General features: G+C 46.0%; 3 protein-coding genes across 6 annotated transcripts; 2 read left to right on the top strand and 1 right to left on the bottom strand.

The window, feature by feature from the left end:
- Positions 1 to 186: 186 nt before the first annotated feature.
- Positions 187 to 4,947, top strand: LOC101765745 (programmed cell death protein 4). The gene is made up of 4 exons (XM_004975940.3): positions 187 to 338; positions 479 to 647; positions 2,708 to 2,802; positions 2,896 to 4,947. Exons 2-4 carry the CDS (start codon positions 509 to 511, stop codon positions 4,657 to 4,659), a joined length of 1,998 nt encoding a protein of 665 aa, XP_004975997.1. The 5' UTR covers positions 187 to 338; positions 479 to 508; the 3' UTR covers positions 4,660 to 4,947.
- Positions 4,948 to 6,680: 1,733 nt separating this feature from the next.
- LOC101765341 (ultraviolet-B receptor UVR8) lies at positions 6,681 to 8,978 on the top strand. The gene is made up of 5 exons (XM_004975939.2): positions 6,681 to 6,921; positions 6,989 to 7,355; positions 7,435 to 7,827; positions 8,003 to 8,375; positions 8,507 to 8,978. The coding sequence occupies exons 1-5, from the start codon at positions 6,681 to 6,683 to the stop codon at positions 8,765 to 8,767; spliced, it is 1,635 nt and encodes a 544-aa protein (XP_004975996.1). The 3' UTR covers positions 8,768 to 8,978.
- Positions 8,979 to 9,673: 695 nt separating this feature from the next.
- LOC101764399 (protein STICHEL-like 2) lies at positions 9,674 to 15,352 on the bottom strand. 4 transcript variants are annotated; one of them, XR_002678687.1, is made up of 9 exons: positions 15,015 to 15,352; positions 12,314 to 13,990; positions 12,012 to 12,231; positions 11,609 to 11,797; positions 11,321 to 11,521; positions 10,532 to 11,234; positions 10,318 to 10,389; positions 9,889 to 10,018; positions 9,674 to 9,719 (listed from the first exon to the last, which is right to left on the bottom strand). XR_002678687.1 is itself a non-coding variant. In XM_004975936.3 (8 exons), the coding sequence occupies exons 2-7, from the start codon at positions 13,862 to 13,864 to the stop codon at positions 10,323 to 10,325; spliced, it is 2,931 nt and encodes a 976-aa protein (XP_004975993.1). In that variant the 5' UTR covers positions 13,865 to 13,990; positions 15,015 to 15,352; the 3' UTR covers positions 9,692 to 10,018; positions 10,318 to 10,322. The 4 variants fall into 4 exon arrangements, 3 of the variants coding, with proteins under 3 accessions (XP_004975993.1, XP_004975994.1, XP_004975995.1); XM_004975936.3 differs by having other exon boundaries at positions 9,692 to 10,018; XM_004975937.3 differs by having other exon boundaries at positions 9,692 to 10,013.
- Positions 15,353 to 16,234: the final 882 nt, after the last annotated feature.

The raw sequence follows: 16,234 nt of genomic DNA, 5'->3' as shown, positions 1-16,234 counted from the left end.
CAGAGGAATAATAAGAGAGGTCGTTGGGATTTTACTTACCATTCTTAACCCTGGAAAGATTAACTTAACACACACGGCGTGGTAATGCCGTATAATGGTAATTACTGGCGCTAGCAAGGGGCCCATAAATAATTAACCGTCACGATGTGGGGGGGAGGGCGATAAATAAAACGAGGAACTTCCCTCTCGGCCCCCCTCTGCCCTCGCACCCCCCCTCCCTCCGCTCGCTCGCTCAGCGCTCGCTCGCTCGCCCGCGACTCTCCGAGCGGCGGAAACTCCACGCCCGGGTTGAGATCCGCGCCGTCTCCCGCCGTCCCCGCCGCCTCCGATCTCCACAGGTACGGCCGCAGCCCGCTCCGCCCGGATCGTCCTGCCCTCGTGCCGTTCGGATTTGATTTCGCTCGATTCGGCGGTGATTGATTTGGTTTCTCTCTCTGTGTGTGTGGGTGGGTGTGTCGGATTTGCGTGCGTGGTGCAGGGCGGGGGGAGGAGGACGGTGCTGAGGGAGATGGCGGCGGAGGAGGGGGCGATGTCGCCGACGAGGATGCTGGCGGAGGGGCACCTGCGGGTGGCCACCGGCGGGGGCGCGCCGGCCGACGGCGGGATCGCCGTCAGGCACCTCCCGCACCACCACCCCGCGAAGAAAGGTGACTGCTTTCCATCCATACGAGTATATCTATTGCTCTCCCAAGCACCGAATTGTGTTATGAGATGCTGTTGTGACGAATTAAGTGCTTAGAGTCAGCTGTAGATGACTGAATTGAAAGGTTGGGTTCTGCCGTTGCTTGAGGTTTTGGCCTGTAGACGCTGTTTTTCCAATACTATGTTAAGCACTGATCAGGATAGGAGAGGGATCTGTTGCTCTTTAGGGTTGCCCAATTCCTATTGCCATGCATGCTAATAGGTTAGCTTCAATCAAGTTCAGCGACGTGTTTGATGCTGGTAGGTTTATTTGGGCATGGCGCGAATGCTAACGACCGAGGATTCTGTCTTTTTGTTTGATCTTATGGTGCCGTTTGTGTGGCGGGAAAATAGCTTGTGTTTGATTCTTGTTCGGTTACATGACGCTAGAGTGCTTACGCAATAAGTTGGCGACGGTTTCTGGTGATGCTGGGCTGTCGTGCCTTTACCCGGAATGATTGGATCCCTGTTTTTCTTTAAGAAGCATAATCCTTGCTCCCTTGGGATCCGACAAAGTTAAAACATCCCCGTGTTTGATTCTTGTTCGGTCACATGACGCTAGTGTGCTCACGCAATATGTTGGCGACGGTTTCTGGTAATTCTAGACTGTCGTGCATCCCTGTTTTTTCTTGAAGAAGCAAAATCCTTGCTCCTTAGGGACCTGACAAAGTCAAAACATAGTTTTCTTTGATTCTTGTTCGGTTTCATGACACTAGAGTACTTATGCAATACGTTGGTGACGGTTTTGGGTTTCGGGCAATTCTATGTTATTCTGAACTTATCCAAAATGACCGGATCCCTGTTTTCTTTGAGAAGCAAAATGCTTGCTCCTTAGGGATCTGACAAAGCTAAAATGTCGTCTTCTTTTGTTTTTCTTTGGGAGTTAAGTCCGTGCACTTGATAACCCATTAAGCGGTTTCGGGTGCTGTCCTTATGCTCCATGATTGGTTGCTATATGCTACCACCCCTTTTGAGTGGCTCTTGAGTTTGCAACAAAAGCTTGTGTAGGTACTTTGGTAATATTTTCTTTTTTTACTATCCTTTACTGAAAATTATTTATTTATTGGCAGTTACATCCTACTGGTGTGTTAGACATCTTGCAATTTTTAGTGCAATTTTCAGTTTCAAATTTCAATATATGTTGATACAAGGATTGTACTTTTGTCCCACAATCACTATATTTTTATTGGTAAGCATTTGTGAGTGCTTAAGCTTGAGCATAAAGCTGCTATAGGTACAAACTCCAAATATGGGGCCTTTCCTCAGTTTTACCATAAAAGGTTAATTGTGATTTGCTGCCAACCTCAAGTTATAGGATGGGGTTTTTCGTTCACAAGCAGAACCCTCCCTGTGGTCTCTAAATGGGATATAGATGTTTCGCTGGCATGGGTTTGTATGCTTCGTTTCTTAAAATCATGTTTAGTTGTGGTTGTTTAGGCAATATTTTATTGTGTATGATGAATGCCTAACTTTTATGCTTCTGGCAAGCCAGGTCTAAGGCTTTCCAATATCTTGTTTGGCATGTGTTATTTTGTGGTCATTTGCACATATGTTCATTAATGTGACACTAGAAATGCTTTTGCAGTATGAGTTGGAACATGCCAATGGACAGCCTTTTATTGGCTATTGCAGTACGAGTTGTGATGATCTAGTTTAGTTGGGCTCAGTACGTGTATTTAACCTGTGGTAGACTGGTAGCTCTTGCTAGAATATAATTGGAGTATTAAGTTTGCTTAGGTCACTAAAAATTCTTCTCCGGATCATGTAAACCTGGTTATGCATGATGCATGTTTATGTATTGAAATTGTGGCAATGAAATGGTGATAACCACAAATAGTGTTGCAATTTTTTTAGTGTGGATTGACTGCATAGTGGCTTTCATTTGAAGGTTTTGAGATTTATTCATGATCATGGACTGGGTGTCATTGCAATCTTCTTTTTGTACGAGATAGGTTCTTGTTATTCACTTTATCTTTGTTAATATTCTATGCTGATATTGTGCTAACTCCATGGATTTTGCTTTCAGATGGTGTTGGTGGGAAAACTGAACAAGACAACCATGAGGATGTAGATTCTTTACCATCTCAAGAGTTGAAAAAACTAGCTAATGGAAACAATAAGGTTTGATCTACCCTCCAGAATGCTGCTTGCATTTGTTCTTTGTGGATATATGGTACGCTAATCTAAGAATGCTCTGTTTCACTGCAAATGCAGGTTCCTGGTACATTAGATGAGTATAAAAGGCTTGTAGTTCCAATAGTTGAGGAGTATTTTAGTACCGGAGATGTTGAATTGGCATCTTCTGAGCTAAGGAGTCTTGGATCTGATCAGTTTCAGCATTACTTTGTCAAGAAGCTCATATCAATGGCAATGGACCGTCATGACAAAGAAAAAGAAATGGCATCAGTTCTGTTATCATCTTTGTATGCTGATCTACTGAGTTCCTACATGATCAGTGAAGGTTTTATGATGCTTCTGGAGTCTATAGAAGATCTGACTGTAGATATACCAGATGCCGTTGATCTCTTGGCAGTTTTTATTGCACGGGCTGTTGTTGATGAAATTTTGCCTCCTGTATTCCTCGCTCGAGCTAGAGCACTGCTTCCAGAATTTTCCAAGGGTATTCAAGTTCTGCAGGTTGTTGAAAAGAGCTATTTGTCAGCTCCCCATCATGCAGAATTAGTTGAACGCAAATGGGGTGGAAGCACACACTTTACTGTGGAAGAGGCAAAGAAGAGGATTCAGGATATTCTGAGAGAGTATATTGAAAGTGGTGACATAGATGAAGCCTTCAGGTGCATAAGAGAGCTTAGTCTACCGTTCTTCCATCATGAGGTTGTGAAGCGTGCTCTCACCCTTGGTATGGAGAACATATCCTCGCAGCCATTAATCCTGAAGTTATTGAGGGAGGCAGCTGCAGGTTGCTTGATTAGTTCTAATCAAATATCAAAGGGTTTTTCTCGACTAGCTGAGAGTGTTGATGACCTGAGTCTTGATATTCCTTCTGCTAAAGATCTTTTTGACAAACTGGTTTCAACAGCCATATCTGAAGGATGGCTTGATGCTTCTTTTAGTAAATCTGCTGCCTCTGAGGAAGAGATGCGGAATACAAGTGCTGATAAGGTGAAGCGTTTCAAGGAAGAATCTGGTCACATAATTCATGAGTATTTTCTCTCAGATGATGTCCCTGAACTCATTCGAAGCCTTGAAGAGCTTTCTGCCCCAGAATACAATCCCATTTTCCTCAAGAAGCTTGTTACGCTTGCTATGGACAGAAAGAACAGAGAGAAGGAGATGGCATCTGTACTACTTTCTTCGCTCAGCTTGGAGCTGTTTTCCACTGATGACATCATGAAGGGGTTCATAATGCTCTTGCAGTCAGCAGAAGACACTGCCCTTGACATTGTGGATGCTCCCAGTGAGCTTGCCCTCTTCCTAGCTAGGGCAGTGATTGATGAAGTACTGATTCCGCTAAACTTGGATGAGATCAGCAGCAAGCTTCGGCCGAACAGCAGTGGCAGCCAGACTGTCCAGATGGCCCGAGCCCTGCTGTCAGCTCGCCACTCCAGCGAGCGGATTCTGCGTTGCTGGGGCGGTGGCACCGGCTGGGCCGTGGAAGATGCCAAGGACAAGATCGCTAAGCTTCTGGAGGAGTACAGCACTGGCGGTGACCTGGGAGAAGCCTGCAGATGCATCCGCGACCTTGGGATGCCCTTCTTCAACCACGAGGTGGTGAAGAAGGCGCTGGTCATGGCGATGGAGAAGCAGAACGACGCAGGCATACTGGCCCTGCTGCAGGAGTGCTTCGGCGAGGGGCTGATAACCATCAACCAGATGACCAAAGGCTTCACCCGTGTCAAGGAAGGCCTGGACGACCTGGTCCTCGACATCCCGAACGCGCAGGAGAAGTTTGGGGCGTACGTGGAGCTCGCGACTGGGCGCGGCTGGCTGCTGCCAGCCTTCACCTCGGTTCCCTGAGGCCTCTTCCTTTGGCCTGCGATGCGAGGCTTGATGAGTCTCCTATGTGTACATTTTGCACCCGTGCTGTCATCAGCATCATACCAAAAGTTTTTCTGCCCCTAGTTTACTTGAAAATGTTACCTTATACCGGAAGGATTGTAGGGTGGATGTGGTGTCGCTTGTGTTGAGAATAGTGTCTTATTGGTCTGGTCTGGGAGGGGTATGACTTTTGGAGAGTTGAAAAGAATAAAACCATTTCGTTTCAGGTTATGAAGATGTATACCCTGTCCCTTGGGTTTTTTGTAACTAGCTCTGCGTGGTATCTGTTTTCTCCATATCTGCGCATCTGTTCTTTCGTTTCGCATGGAGTTGGTCGCCTCCGCTTGTGCGTGGTCGCTCCGGCGTTCGTCTGAGCGTGGACGTCGCCGGCGGCCGGGAACAGACTTCGCGTGAAGAGTCCGTCGGCCAAGGAGGAGAGCCGGTGGGTAAGGCAGGGAGAAATTGAAATGAAATGGACGAGGACGACGGCTGGTGGATGGGAAGGCAAACCGTGAGCCTTGGAACTTGGGAAGGGTGTGTGGGTGTATCGCAAGTTTGCAAGATGATTTTTGGAGGGGAGTTTATGAGGAAGGCCAAAAGCGGAATGGGGAGGGAGCGGAAACCTACGAAGATTTGGAATGGTAGATAGAGAGACGAAGATACTGAGGGCAAGTACATTGCTACACGTTATCGGTCTCATAGGTCGTCTCATGCAGTGCTATGTAGGATTTTTGATGATGTGGAGGAGAGAGAGCGAGGAGAGAAAAAGAGGTCATTATTTCGCGAAACAACCACCTCATGAGTTAAATTGTAGGACTACGAGACAACTTAACAACCATTGTACGAGTTATTGTTACCATGCAACTCATAATATTTTATTTTTCTTATGCATAAATTAAGAAATTATATACCACTACTAGACAACTTATAGGACAATCCATTGTACAGATTACGTGTCAATGCATGAGACCGCCTATTATACGACACCAATGTACTTGCCCTCGTGCGGAGGAAGAGATTTCCGGTTTCTGCCGACCTAAAAACTGATTCTCCCTAAGAACCCTCTTAAAACCTTTTCCTTTTATCAAAGCTGCCTTTGTTTTTTCTTATAATAATCCAAACAACCACGTAGTCCCATTGACCCCTCTATCTCTGTCGTGGCCTTTGTTTCCTGGCGTCGCCGTCGCCGGTGACTAGCATCCACCAGGTATGACTAACTTCGGTCCTACACTCGATCTGCCCCTGGGTTAGCAGTCTCCTCACTCGTGCGTGCTTCCAACCCTCTCTTGTGGTTTTGGCCTTCTGGGTGATTTCGAGAACTGGATCATTGTTATTAGACGATCTTCTAGTCTTTTGAAAGAAGACCTAAAGGGGGTCTTCTTAGTCATCTTTTAATTTGTGATAACTGACAATGCTAGTATGTTGCTTAACTGTGTAACCATGAAGGTTTTGGATATTGATCTTGCGAAGACCATGCCTCTTGTTCTTTGATCAATAGACGGTGCCTTTCCGTCTTCTGAAGCATGTACTGATGTACACTTGTTCAGACCGGCAGAAAAACCTTGTAACTTGTATACTTTACCTTTACCTTGCGGCCTGTGTTATGCATGGGATTTATGGTAGTGGTGTTGTGCACAAGTGTTTGACAAGGATTGCTTGATTATTTTTTTTAATAGCGTTTTGTTCAAATTTTGTGTATTTTTTTCTTAGATTAGTTTTTTGTTTTGCTTTGATAGACTTACCTGACTATCGGTAATGGTTTGGCTGCTTTCGCTAATTTCACCGTCAGAATTGCTGACTTTAGGATCTTATCAATGTCGTTTTACTATGAACTGTTCTCTTACTCTAACAGTTATTGATTTGTACCTTTGTAATCTATAATGTACTCATGGAGTATTTGACTAGTCTGTTTGTAATCCATGAGTATAAACATGATACTACCGAGTCTGATTTTCTGCTTCTTTTTTTTCTCAGCAGCTTCCGGTTTTGGGCTCAAGCTCATGCAGCGCCCAATGGATGCCACGGACGGCAAAGCCTCTGTGGTTATAAAGATCCATCAAATTGTGAATGAGACCAGCTCCAACTCTTCTCCATCAAATCCAGCAACAGATCACTCAAAGCATAAGTGCAATGCAAATGAAATCACAGAGCAAATCCCACTCGCTGCAAACCCGTCCATTCTTCTCCATGTGCTCTCATCCTACGAGCTGGAACCTAATGATCTGGCTGCTTTGGAGGCAAGTTTGTACAACCCTTACTTGTTTTTAGCTTTCGGATTTTGAATGCTGCTTATGATGTCTATGACGAGATACAATTTTGTTCCACGGTACATGTAAATTCTTCAGAAGCCCTGCAAATTTTGAACCAGATGCTGCACTGTCTCTTCCAGAACTTGCAGCACTCGATACTTGCTGTCAGAAAGCCATGTTTAAGTCAATGAAGCATGAGGAAAAAGAGAAGTTGAAGCAGCAGTGTGGAGGCTCTTGGAAGCTCGTCCTTGGGTACCTGTTGGTTGGTGAGAAGAATTACCGCCGTGAGAAATCTCAGGTTATTGCAGGGCCAGGACACAGCATTGTTGTCACAACAAAGGGGGAAGTGTACTCATTCGGCGCAAATTCCTCGGGGCAGCTTGGTCTTGGGAATACAGAAGACCAGTTCAAGCCATGTCTTATTAGGTAAGGATGTCGATTTTGCTGATAACTAGAATTACGCACAATGTCACAAACTGTGGTCGTGCGGCCCTTGTCCTTGTAGGTCTCTGCAAGGCATCAGAATCACACAAGCCGCGGTTGGGTCAAGGCGGACAATGCTTGTGAGCGACACAGGAAGTGTGTACACATTTGGACAGGATGCTTTTGGGGGTTTGGAATCCTTTGGTACTTATACTAGCAGCCCTAAGTTGTTGGAATCACTGAAAGGTATCTTTGTAGTTCAAGCATCTATAGGAGGCTACTTCTCTGCCGTTCTGTCTAGAGAGGGTCAGGTTTATACTTTCTCTTGGGGGCGTGATGAGAGGCTTGGTCATCGTTCAGATCTTACTGATGTTGAGCCTCGTCTTCTCTCTGGACCGCTTGAGAATGCTCTTGTTGTGCAGATTGCTGCTGGCAATTGCTATCTGCTTATGTTGGTCTACCAACCAACAGGAATGTAAGTGTCGTTCCTTGGCCCAGTATCTCTTGCTTGTCTTCTTACTGCAATTTAAATAACCATTTTCATACATCGAACAACCTCTCTTCGGAATTATTTAGGAGGATCATGAGCTCTTTTGATGTGAATAGTCCTTTTCTCTTTCAATAAGTTGAGTTCAAGTGTTGATTTGCAGGTCAGTTTACTCGGTAGGTTGCGGTTTAGGAGGCAAGCTTGGGCACGGACTCGAGAGAAGCTTGGGGATACCAAAGTTGATCGAACGTTTCCAGGTACCCAATGTAAAGCCACTGTCGATTTCAGCAGGTGCTTTCCATTGTGCAGTTCTAGCTCTAGATGGACGTGTGTTCACCTGGGGATGGAGCAGACACGGTTGTCTGGGACACGATGAGAACGATGATGATGATGAGATCCTCCCCAAGGCAGTGGAAGGCTTGAAGGATGTGAGGGCTAGCCATCTGTCAGCTGGCGCTCACACCACCTTCGTCGTCACAGATAATGACGATGTCTACTCCTTTGGGTGGGGAAGATCACTTAATCTGGGTGTTCAGGTTTGACCATCATCTTCCACTATTCTTCCTTTGAGTCTCGGACAAATCCTGATGAAGTCATAATAGCAATCAACTACTGAATTTTTACTTCTGAATTTTTGATCGTGCCGTTTCACCTCTCTTAAATTCAGGCGGATGGCGCGGAAAAGGCAAACGTCTGGACTCCCAAGCTAGCCACTTCGATTGCTGCGCTGAATGAAAAGGTTGTGCAGATCAGCGCGACGAACACCTGGGACTGGATTGACCAAGATTGCTACTCCCATACGTTGGTCCTCACAGAGTCCGTCAGGCTGTACTCCTTCGGGGCAGGTACAAAGGGCCAGCTTGGTGTGAAGCTCGTTGAGGGTCAGAAAAGGTCTACCCCAGATCGGGTCGACATTGATCTCGCCTAGCTTCCCCAGCATCGACCCCGACCGTTTCCCATTCCCCATGGTAGCTGGTGGTGGTTCTCATAGGAACTAAGGAGTGCCTTCTGAAATGGTTTAGAGTGCAAGTGTTTAAGAGCATTTTAGCACGTTTTAGAGTCCTGGACTATAGGTATCGTGGTGGCCTCTTTTTTGGGACAGTGGACAGATCATGCCACGGCTTGTGGTCTGTTTCCGTTTTGAGTGATACTAAGTTGGATTGCAATGCAATTGTTCATCCTTCATATTCTGTTACCAAAGGTTGAATTGACCTCTCAACATTACTACAAAGTCACACATTTGCACGCGTGGCAGATCGATCGATGGGAAATCTCGATTTGGGGGTGCCCAGCGGCGCCCGACGAGGGTGGCCTGGGCCAGCGCCAGCGCCGCACTGGTGGTTGCAGCAGCGAGATGTCACGGCAAAGATGAGCGCCGAGGCCGGCACCGATTGAGCGCAGTGGAGGGGCGCCGAGATCGCCGCGCGCGGTCACGCGCCGCCGCTCCCTGTCAACTTCGTGCACGTAGATTTGTGCTGCGTCCATGGATTCTGGCACAAGAACCTCAGGTGATCAGGTCCGCACCAAGCTCTTGTTTGCATTTCTCAACCGCGTAATGTTCTGAATAAATTGTTGTGTGACGACAATCAATTTTTAGGCCTACTGTTGTCCTTTTTGGCATATTCATGCATGAGATCCGTGCAGCACACAGGCACCTCGTCTAGTTACCAAGAAAATCTGACCAAATGAGGCCTGCGGATCATGCAGATTGATCCTAATCAAGAGCCCCAACAATCAATTAGAATTGCAAGTGATTCGTAGCTGATGGAATTAAACAGATATGATAAGCTACAGGGATCGATGAATTATAAAATAGCTGCACGAAAATTCCAGATAATAAAAAAAGATCACGTAAATGGGGACTTGAGCATCAAATCGTCCTACAAAATTGAGAAACAACAGAACTATTCAGTATACACAGGGTTTCATCATTGGCGTGCTGTACAACTGACCACTAGCATTATTCCTATCATAAAAAAACCTTCAGTACCAAGAAAATATCACTAAATGCAGGCTACGGATCAAACAATAATTTCTCAGTTTTCCTACCAAGAACAAGATTAACGCAGGCCCCATCCCTGAACTTTTCCTTCAAAAATTGCCACCTCAGATGTCCATGTCTCCAGCTTCGGGCAAAATTGATCACTTGATGTGTTCCGTCTAGTCTGCTCATCCTTTACTACAAATCCACAGAGAAATGCAAAAAGGTTAGCTGAATGATCGAAAGACACTGTTTTTCGGCATTTTCTTTTGTCGATGTTCTGCTATCATGATTCACTTTTCCACAGCAGCAATGCTTGTGCCGGTTGTTGCCGCGGCTGTCTGCAACTCCGCTTGCAATAAAGCACTTGCTGATGTGGGGATGCTCTGGCAGAAGTGGGGTCAACATGCCCACATGAACACTAGCAACCAAGCAGGCAAGAACACTGCATTCACTTTTCTGACCGAGTAGTGAAAATACAGTACAGAGTGATGTACCTCTGTTACATGGATTGTTTTGGGGCCCTCCAGCAGAGTAGATTCGAACCAAACCGTGAATTCTTGCTCCACCTGCAGAAGAAAGAAAAGAGTTCGGCACTGGTTCCACACATGACAATAATGTAACTGAATACACAGTTGCATGAAATTTATATGGCTAAATGGTTGCCTGTAAAGAAGCACAGTGGAATAATGTCAAGTTCAGATTGCTTACAAGTCATCATCCCTTGAACTGTAAGTAGCCCGTGAAGTTGATCTTGAACACTGCTCGTAAGGCTCATACGCACAGAAGTATGTATCAAATTCTTTCTTAGGTAGGAAATCCATTTTGTTATGTGGCTGGATCCTCAAACAGATTGTGTGTGCTGCACCAGACGACAATAGCTTCTTTTGAAGCTTGAGCGTTCGTGAGAAGCAATTCGGTTGTAGGTCAGGCTCTTGGATGCTATCGAAACGACCCTGCTCACTGACACCCTTTGAGTAGTTAGTTTCCGACCTGCACGTCCTTGTCAGGTCATCTGTCACGGATCTGTTTGACGTCAGGGTACTCCGGGCATCATCCTCACACCCATGGACTGTTGGTTTCGAATCAACACGTTGCATGACATATGGTGATTCCTTCTGACTGGAGGTGTAGCCTTTAAGGGGTGTCTCTCTTGCTCCAGGCCTCACAGCTTCATCTTCATCAGTCACCACTGAATCTGACAGCTCTTGCTTCCGGCCTGAGCAGTTGAGAAAACTGAACGACTGTCTCTTCAACCTAGCATCTTTCCTCACTGGACATGATACAAGTTTGAATCTGATCTCCACATTACACCCGAGAACATGTTGTAAAGCGCATTCTATTAGACTTTGCATTTTCTCTGCTCTTGAAAGGTGATCCGGGTGTCCAAATCCAACTTCTGCTATGGCAAGTTCTGAGAATTTGCACATATAATGTGTCAATTTCAGCACAATCCATACGAGAAATTGAAAATTCAGTAGAGATGGTATATGTTTTTACCTTCGGTAACATGGACCGATGATAAGAAGCCTTCTTTCCTGAGGAAACTTTTCGCTGACCTTGATCGACACTTTCCAATGGCTCTCCTCCATATGTTCTCAAGCTTAAGCCGCCTACAGTGTCTCTCAGAACAGTTGGACTTGTTGCTATTACATGCCTGACAAAAATTGGAGCTTGAGTGCACCTTGGAAACCCAGTCATCTACACAGTGGGATACCAGAGGAGGTTATCAATCCTTTCTGTCTAGAAATCAGAATTATATGTGAAACTGAGCTTTATTGTACTTACCTGTATATCCAGTTACTGAGTGTGCATGCATATCATTCGGTTCAGCAACAAGGTTAGATTCAGTGGTGCCAAACTGTAAAAGCGCGACTGTAACCCAAGTAGCCTGATTCCTTGATGTCCTCAATTGCTTTTCAGTTTCTGATAGTATCTTCAGTGCATGTCTTAATTTCTTTATTCCGACCTCTGATACTACATAATCATGAAAAAAAAGTTCAGAAAATAATACTAAAAACTTAGTGGAACAAATATGGATGTCGATAGAGATGGTTTGAAAATTCAAGATAAAATTATAATCATGATAATTTTCCAACAATAAAAGTACGATCTATCATGCGTCTTTTCAACACCAGAGAATGCTCACGTGGAAAAGCAGAAATAAACATTTCAAGGAAAGGACACGCACATGCATATCTACCCAAGAAGCTTTTGCTGACTTCAGTGACTGCAGATTGACACCGCCCCGAGAGAATGTCCATAATAAGGTTGGCCAACTGAGAGACCAGCTGCAGAGGATCAATTGCTGATCCCATAAGTTCTCGAGCTCGTCTTACAGTATTGGTGGTGTCGGATGACAATGCTAGATCAAGCAATTCAATCAGCTCGTCATCAGACACTGATCCTACCTGCAAATAACAGATGTATAAACAAGACAATACTGGCTTTATGATTTGCTCAGAACATAAAAGATAACAGTAGACAACTCACAAGTTCATGAACAAGAGAAATTGTGATCTTTTTCCCAAGCAAACTGAGTTGGTCAAGCATTATTTCTGAATCTCTAAGAGAACCATTAGACTTTGCAGCAATGAAGTACAACCCATCATGGTCAAATTCCAATCCTTCTTCTATACAGATCCTCTCCAACCTGTAGACTATATCTGCAACCTTTATCTTCGGAAAATGGAACTTCTGGCAATGTGTGATGGAAGTGCGAGGCAGGCTTTCTATGTCAGAAGTAATCATAATGTACACTGTATGCCGGTATGGCTCATCAAGACTCTTCAGTATTGCTGACCATGCATCTTCTTGCAAGAGATGGCATTCATCTATTATGAAAACCTTGAAGCGTGAAGAGTATGGGACGAGAGATGCACTCTTGAGAAGTGCCTTTACTCGACCTAAACGATCCATTTTTGCTGCATCAAGTTCTTTCACATCTCTACTCTTCCCAGAGAAAAGAATGACACACTCTTTACAGAACCCACATGGCCTTTGCTCTTCAAGAGAGACACAATTTAGAGCAGCGGCAAAAATCCTTGCTGTGGACGTCTTCCCTGTACCCCGGGGGCCATGGAACAAGTACATTGGAGCAACTTTTCCTTTGCAAGAGGAATATAAGAGGGACTGAGCAACAACATTTAGGCCGATCAGTTCACTGAATGACCGAGGGCGAAATTTCTGGCTTAAACATCTTGGCGTCTCAGTGTATGGTACATTGCTTTGAAATGCTGCCTCAGTCCCATCAGTAGATAAGAGAGGTTGCTCTGGACCATCACTATCAGAATAAAGTTCTCGGTATTTTGACGCTCCTGACCAGCAATAGCTTATGCCACAGCCACTAAAATTTGATCCAACAACATCATTCGACCTCAGGCGTGTATCCTCAGTTCCATGACCTAAAGTGCTTCGTCTTGACGCAACAGAGCGTGCCTCACTGGCTGACATACAAGGGCTGCCAACACGGCTCATCGCAGCAGAAGACTTGGTTCTGAAATTTGGGTAGCCTGGCATCTTCACTTCTTCATCATCCTTATCTGGCAGTGCAAAATTTGGTCTTTCATAAGAATTCACTTCCTCCTCTTCCTTCTCTGCATCCACATTGTTGACTATATTGTTTGCCAATTGCCGGATAGAACTATGATTGGAGTGGTTAGAATCCAATGACTTGCGGTGACCATCTTGGCGGACACGATGAACCTGCTTGTTTCTTGGCGGGTTCAAGCCTCTGATCTTGACAGCAGAAGTTTTTCTATACGATGCAGTCCTTGCATTTGGTGCCCGAAAACTCCGCTCTGACCCCATTGTAGCCTCAGCTCCCAGATCTTCATCTTCTTCAACCAGCTGATGATGTACTGACCTGCCGAGCTCCAGAGTCACCCCATTGCTAGAAGCAGTCTCCCAGATCATGTGATCAGAAGGAGATGCGTACTTGCTCAATGAGTTTGTCGCTGGATCCCGCAGCGATCTCACACGCTTGAGCTGCACTAAGGTCCTTGACAGTGGAACATCCACAGAGTGACGCCTCATGTCCGTCATCTTGAATATGCACTTGTGTGTTCCAACTACCCAGCAATAATGAAAGATAGTATGTTCAATGTTGACATGAAAATGTGGTCCTTCTTTTGATTAGGACATGACCCATTGTAACAAAGTCATAGCAACCTGCAACAAATCAGACACAGGAACCATTAGAACACAGGTTTTTTGCGCTGATCCTCGCCTTGCAAAGCCAACAGGAGCTGCAAAACTTTGCATGGCTTTTTAGCTCAACACATCAATGCTAATAAAATGGTAGTGAAGGGGAATCATTTGCATGGCATTTTAGCTTAATCAGAAAATGCAGGATGTTCCAGATCTCCAATATTAAATCCAGGGAGAGAAAAAAAAAGAAAGAAAGTAGTGTTAAAGGCTATCCTAATGCAGTCTTGGAGCATTTATATACACTAAAACCGCCCAATAGAAGTGAAGTAAGAAATCGAGAGTCATTCAGTGAGCACAGATCAAGAAAATAAAATGAAATGCCTCATTTTGCTGTACAATGGGAATCAAAGAATCAGCCGTCACTTCCCCCTTTTCTCACCGAAGTGAGAGGTAAAACAGTGCGGATAATCCACACATTCTCTCCTTTTGTAACGAACGTGGGGCTCCCAAGAAAAAACAAAACAAGTGTGGAGAAAACAATCAAAAAGTCAAATCCTGCCCTAGCTTCAGCACCCAATAGCCTGTACTTAAAAAAAAAACAGAACAACTTTGCACAATTGCAAGTACCAATCACCAACCACCACTGGACACTGGTAGAAATATCACATGGCACGGCTAACAAAAGTCCCAAACAGAATACTACTCATCAGGACTGCTAATTAAGACCCTTCTTATAGAACCTCAAACAAAATCACTGAAGTGCAAAATCTTTGGGTCCATATCCCCCACATCTCCCAACCAAAACAATGACTCTGTCCTGCACCACGGATGCAGCAAAGCGTTGTCATCTTCCTTGTCGTGCCCTCCCAATAACACGAAGTAGAAGCTGAACTCAAAACCCCGGCAAATCTGTGTCCCAGCATCCCCATGGGTGCATACCACACCGGCATTGCAAGAGAACCGCGATATCCGGCGGCGGGGCGAGCAAACAACGAAACGCGCAGCAAGAAAGGCAGGGGATAACGGAGGGGGCGCGTCTTCTCACCAGAAGGAAACCTGAGCTGGCGCACGGAGGCGGAGGAGGAGGAGGAGGAGGCGGCGGCGGCGGCGGCACGGGGCGAGGGAACGGCCGGGGCTTTTCGCCTCGACGGGGTCGGGACAGCGGCGCGTGACGCCTGCTGCTCTGGTACGGTGCAGCGTGGTAATGGTAGCGGCGGGTACAGTCAGCTACTCAGCTTCAGCTCGCCACCTCTCGTCCAGCTGAGGTAGCGCGGCTGGAGCCTGGAGATGAGAGCGGGAGGCGTGTGAGCTACTGAGCTCTGAGCAAGTGAGCAGCGGCAGCGTGGGTGTGGCCATGTGCTCAGTGGCAGAACGGCACGGAAAAGGGCGGGTTTGGGGGAGATTAAAAAAGTGCGATGGTCATGGCGACGGCAGCAGCGCTGAGGGCGGTGGGGGCCGCGGCTGCCTCGGGCATGGTGCCGCCGGGATGATGGCGTTTCTGTAGTTTTGCCGGAGGCCGGAGGGTGGTGCTGGTCAGCTCTCTGCCTCTCTCGGCTGGTGCTGCTGGATCCTGGTGCTGCAGGAGAGTGAGAGAAAAGGGTGGTAGGCTTTTTGTTTGTTACGGTGGCTGAGGGCAACAGAGCGCAAGAGTGGTCATGCTGTGTCTCCGCGTTTCTCTTCAACGTCACGAGCGTCGTTTTCATGTGCAGTCGGCACCTCCGTCTTGTTCGTAATTACAAAACTTTTCAATAAAATCTCTCAACTAGTAGCTGTACATTTTGCTTTAGCTTTACCAGTTTCTACGATAACTTTTTTTTCGACGAACGTTTCTACGAGAAATTACTGCCATTGAGGCATTTCTGCCATGTGTGTGAGCTTAAAATGCAAACTCCTCGGCCACTTCCAGTCAAGGAATTTCAACAAACAGCTGCATGAATGGCCTGAAAAGACTGGATGACAAAATGCAAGAAAACAACAACACGTCCACGTCGTGTCAATGCCCGGAGCCCCAGAAGTGCAGAAAGACGTGCCGTAAAATAACAGGAAATTTTCTTCGAGAAGGACGAAAGCAAAGGGAGAGAAACAGACTCCGTTCGACGTGTGCGTGTGTGCATGGATATCGTCGCCAGGGGCCTGCCGTTATAGGACGTGAAAGGCTAGGAGAGTAGGGGCAAGGCATCTCTGCATGCCTCCGGTTGCGCCGTGCACCACGGCGTATAGCCCAGTACTACGTGATGATCCAACGTCCAATCGAAACCATGGAAA

This window comes from Setaria italica, chromosome VII, assembly GCF_000263155.2.
Source record: "Setaria italica strain Yugu1 chromosome VII, Setaria_italica_v2.0, whole genome shotgun sequence".
NCBI classification, from domain to species: domain Eukaryota; kingdom Viridiplantae; phylum Streptophyta; class Magnoliopsida; order Poales; family Poaceae; genus Setaria; species Setaria italica.
This window is presented reverse-complemented; position numbering and strand designations above follow the sequence as displayed.